General features: G+C 45.1%; 1 protein-coding gene across 1 annotated transcript; it reads left to right on the top strand.

Moving 5' to 3' along the window:
- Nucleotides 1–378: 378 nt before the first annotated feature.
- On the top strand, nucleotides 379–1,888 carry LOC149848859 (uncharacterized). Its single transcript, XM_090012682.1, has 2 exons — nucleotides 379–1,057; nucleotides 1,150–1,888. Exons 1-2 carry the CDS (start codon nucleotides 461–463, stop codon nucleotides 1,699–1,701), a joined length of 1,149 nt encoding a protein of 382 aa, XP_089868808.1. The 5' UTR covers nucleotides 379–460; the 3' UTR covers nucleotides 1,702–1,888.
- The last annotated feature ends 488 nt before the right edge of the window (nucleotides 1,889–2,376 follow it).

Here is a 2,376-nt window from a genome sequence, read left to right as displayed (position 1 = left end):
GTTCAAGCACCTCTCTCTCTCTCTCTCTCTCTCTCTCTATATATATATATATATATATATATATATATATATATATATATAATGTGCATGATCACTTTAAAAACATGACAAAAAAGAATTTGTGCTGAACGTCAATGCAAGTTTGCATCAAAATACACCTTTAATGGTGACTTTTGTCGCTGCTAAAGGTTTCTGCTGCTCAGATCTATTTTGTTTTGATCATGTTTCAAAGTGGTCATGCACCTACGCACTATATATATATATATATATATATATATATATATATATATATATATATATATATATATATATATATATATATAATCTAGGGCGCTGCCCTTTCGAAACACAGGAAAACACGAGACCAACACGGCGTCCAAAGTTCCATGCTTTCCCTGCCTGCCCCAAAGTAGTCTCCTGCCCCTCTACCCCCACCACACCCAATCCCACCAGCCCCCTGATGGCCGGAAGCCATCACCACCACCATCTCCCTCCCCATCACCACCACTACCACCACGAATGTTGCTGTTGCTGCTCGTCTTCCAATCCCATTCCACCACCACCACCACCACCACCACCACCAACCACCACTGACTCAGCCCTCCTAACCATCGCCACCTATCTAGCCACCTCTCTTCAGCAACCCCAATCACCACCACCACCACCGTCCCAGCCCGATTCCCTTCATCTTCAACCCCTCCTCCATCGCCTCTCCGCCCTTGAATCCACCCTCCACCACCTCTCTCTCTCCCCACCACCACCTAATCTTCCTCCCCAGACTCACCCGCAGCCCAGGGGCCGCACCAACACCCGATCTCAGTCCCTCAGAGGGCATGCAGCTCGCACCATCCAGACCCACTTCCGCTCTTTCCTGGCCCGGCGATCCCAGATGCTCCGCCACTTGAAGCTCATCGCCTTCGCCCAAACCTTCCTCAATAACCTCAGAGCCAGGCTCTCTGATCATGCCCAGCTCCTCCAACTGTACCAGAAGCCGGAGGCCCGGCGCGAGCTCTCGGGAAGGACTGCCGATCTCCTTGGCAAGATCGACGCGATTCGGGTAGAATTCGATCGAGCCCACCTTCCATTTTACGGTTTCTGAACTGGGTTTCGGCTTAACGTTGTTAATGTTTTTTCGTTGGTTCTTTGTAGAGCGGAGATTTGATGATTGGGGAGGCAAAGCGATCGGTGAGGAGGGATCTGGTTGGGGTTTTGGAGGTTCTGGACGGGTCTTCTTGCGGAGATGGCGGTAACAAGAAAAGAGTAGCTGGTGGATCCAACAATCGTGGTGCAGAGAAGCTGGGTAGGGATTCTGGTAAACCCCAAAAAGCGTTTACTCTGAGAGGAGATGCTTTGGAAGGGAACAATGGGTCTTTTGAGTTGGTGAATGATGGTGGGTATTCACTAGGTCTTGATGGAATAGATGGGATTGAATGCAAGAGTTGTGAAAGTGATGAAGCACCAAGTTTGGAAAAAGTTGTGAAGATTCTTAATACCGGTGATGATGATGGATTTTCTTTTGAGGAGAAATCTCAGAAAGAGGAAGGAGTGGAGAATGGGTTCCCTGGGTTCCAGTGTGGGGATGGCAGGTTGGGGCTGTCTGCACCGGTGCCGTTGCAGATGGAACCTAGAAGGGTTGATTTGGTGAAAGGATTGAAGAAAAAGAATGATGTTAAATTTGATTTACCAGAATCTGTTGGTTGAGTCTCTGTTATTTTGCCTTTTCTCCTCTTTGGAGAATTGGTCTTAAGTTTTGTTTAGCTGTGGAAGCTGTAGTTGTGGAGTAGTTTTAACTCCTCATTTTTGTAACTTTGTGATTTTAGAAGCCACCCGAAAAGTGTTGTCGCCTCTTCTATTGATGAATTTAAGAAGAATGACTTTTGATTGCTTCTTTGGTCATGCATATCTTTATCAAGCAAAGGGCACAGAGACTAGGTAGATATCAGTTATCAATTCTCATGTGTGAAATTATCCAATAGAAGCAGAACTTTGCTTATAAGATAGGTAGATAGACTGAGAATTTTGCGTGAGCAATTTATTAACAAAATCTCTCTCTCTCTCTCTCTCTCTCTCTCAAAGGGGTGTACTAAAATCTGTGTCGCGTTTTCTACACTTCAATGATAGGAAAAAGGCATATAGCCCTTGAGTTTTTCAAGATTATGGCATTAATTTATGAGATGCCCTCCAGTGTTGGAAGCTATGAACCTGATGCTGTATTGGAATCGTTGAAAATGCATTCTAAAAACCCTGTTCTGGATCTGGTGAACATGAATTCTTCTCTCAAAAAGACAATTTTTTGGAAGGTGTGAGTAACTAGTGAGATCCAGTTTCGATTCGGTGGAACCATCACATATACCTGTTAAATCCTGCGTCTCTTGT

The sequence above is a fragment of the Nuphar pumila genome, chromosome 1 (genome assembly GCF_984573655.1).
Source record: "Nuphar pumila chromosome 1, dmNupPumi1.hap1.1, whole genome shotgun sequence".
In the NCBI taxonomy this organism is placed as follows: domain Eukaryota; kingdom Viridiplantae; phylum Streptophyta; class Magnoliopsida; order Nymphaeales; family Nymphaeaceae; genus Nuphar; species Nuphar pumila.
Note: the sequence above shows the minus strand (reverse complement) of the source record. Positions and strands in the feature narration are given on the sequence as shown.

Excerpts from the sequence above, each read along its gene's own strand:
- LOC149848859 (XM_090012682.1), top strand. The coding sequence starts at position 461 with ATGGCCGGAAGCCATCACCACCACCATCTCCCTCCCCATCACCACCAC. Across the intron at positions 1,058-1,149 it reads GCAAGATCGACGCGATTCGG|AGCGGAGATTTGATGATTGG; the intron begins GTAGAATTCGAT and ends GGTTCTTTGTAG.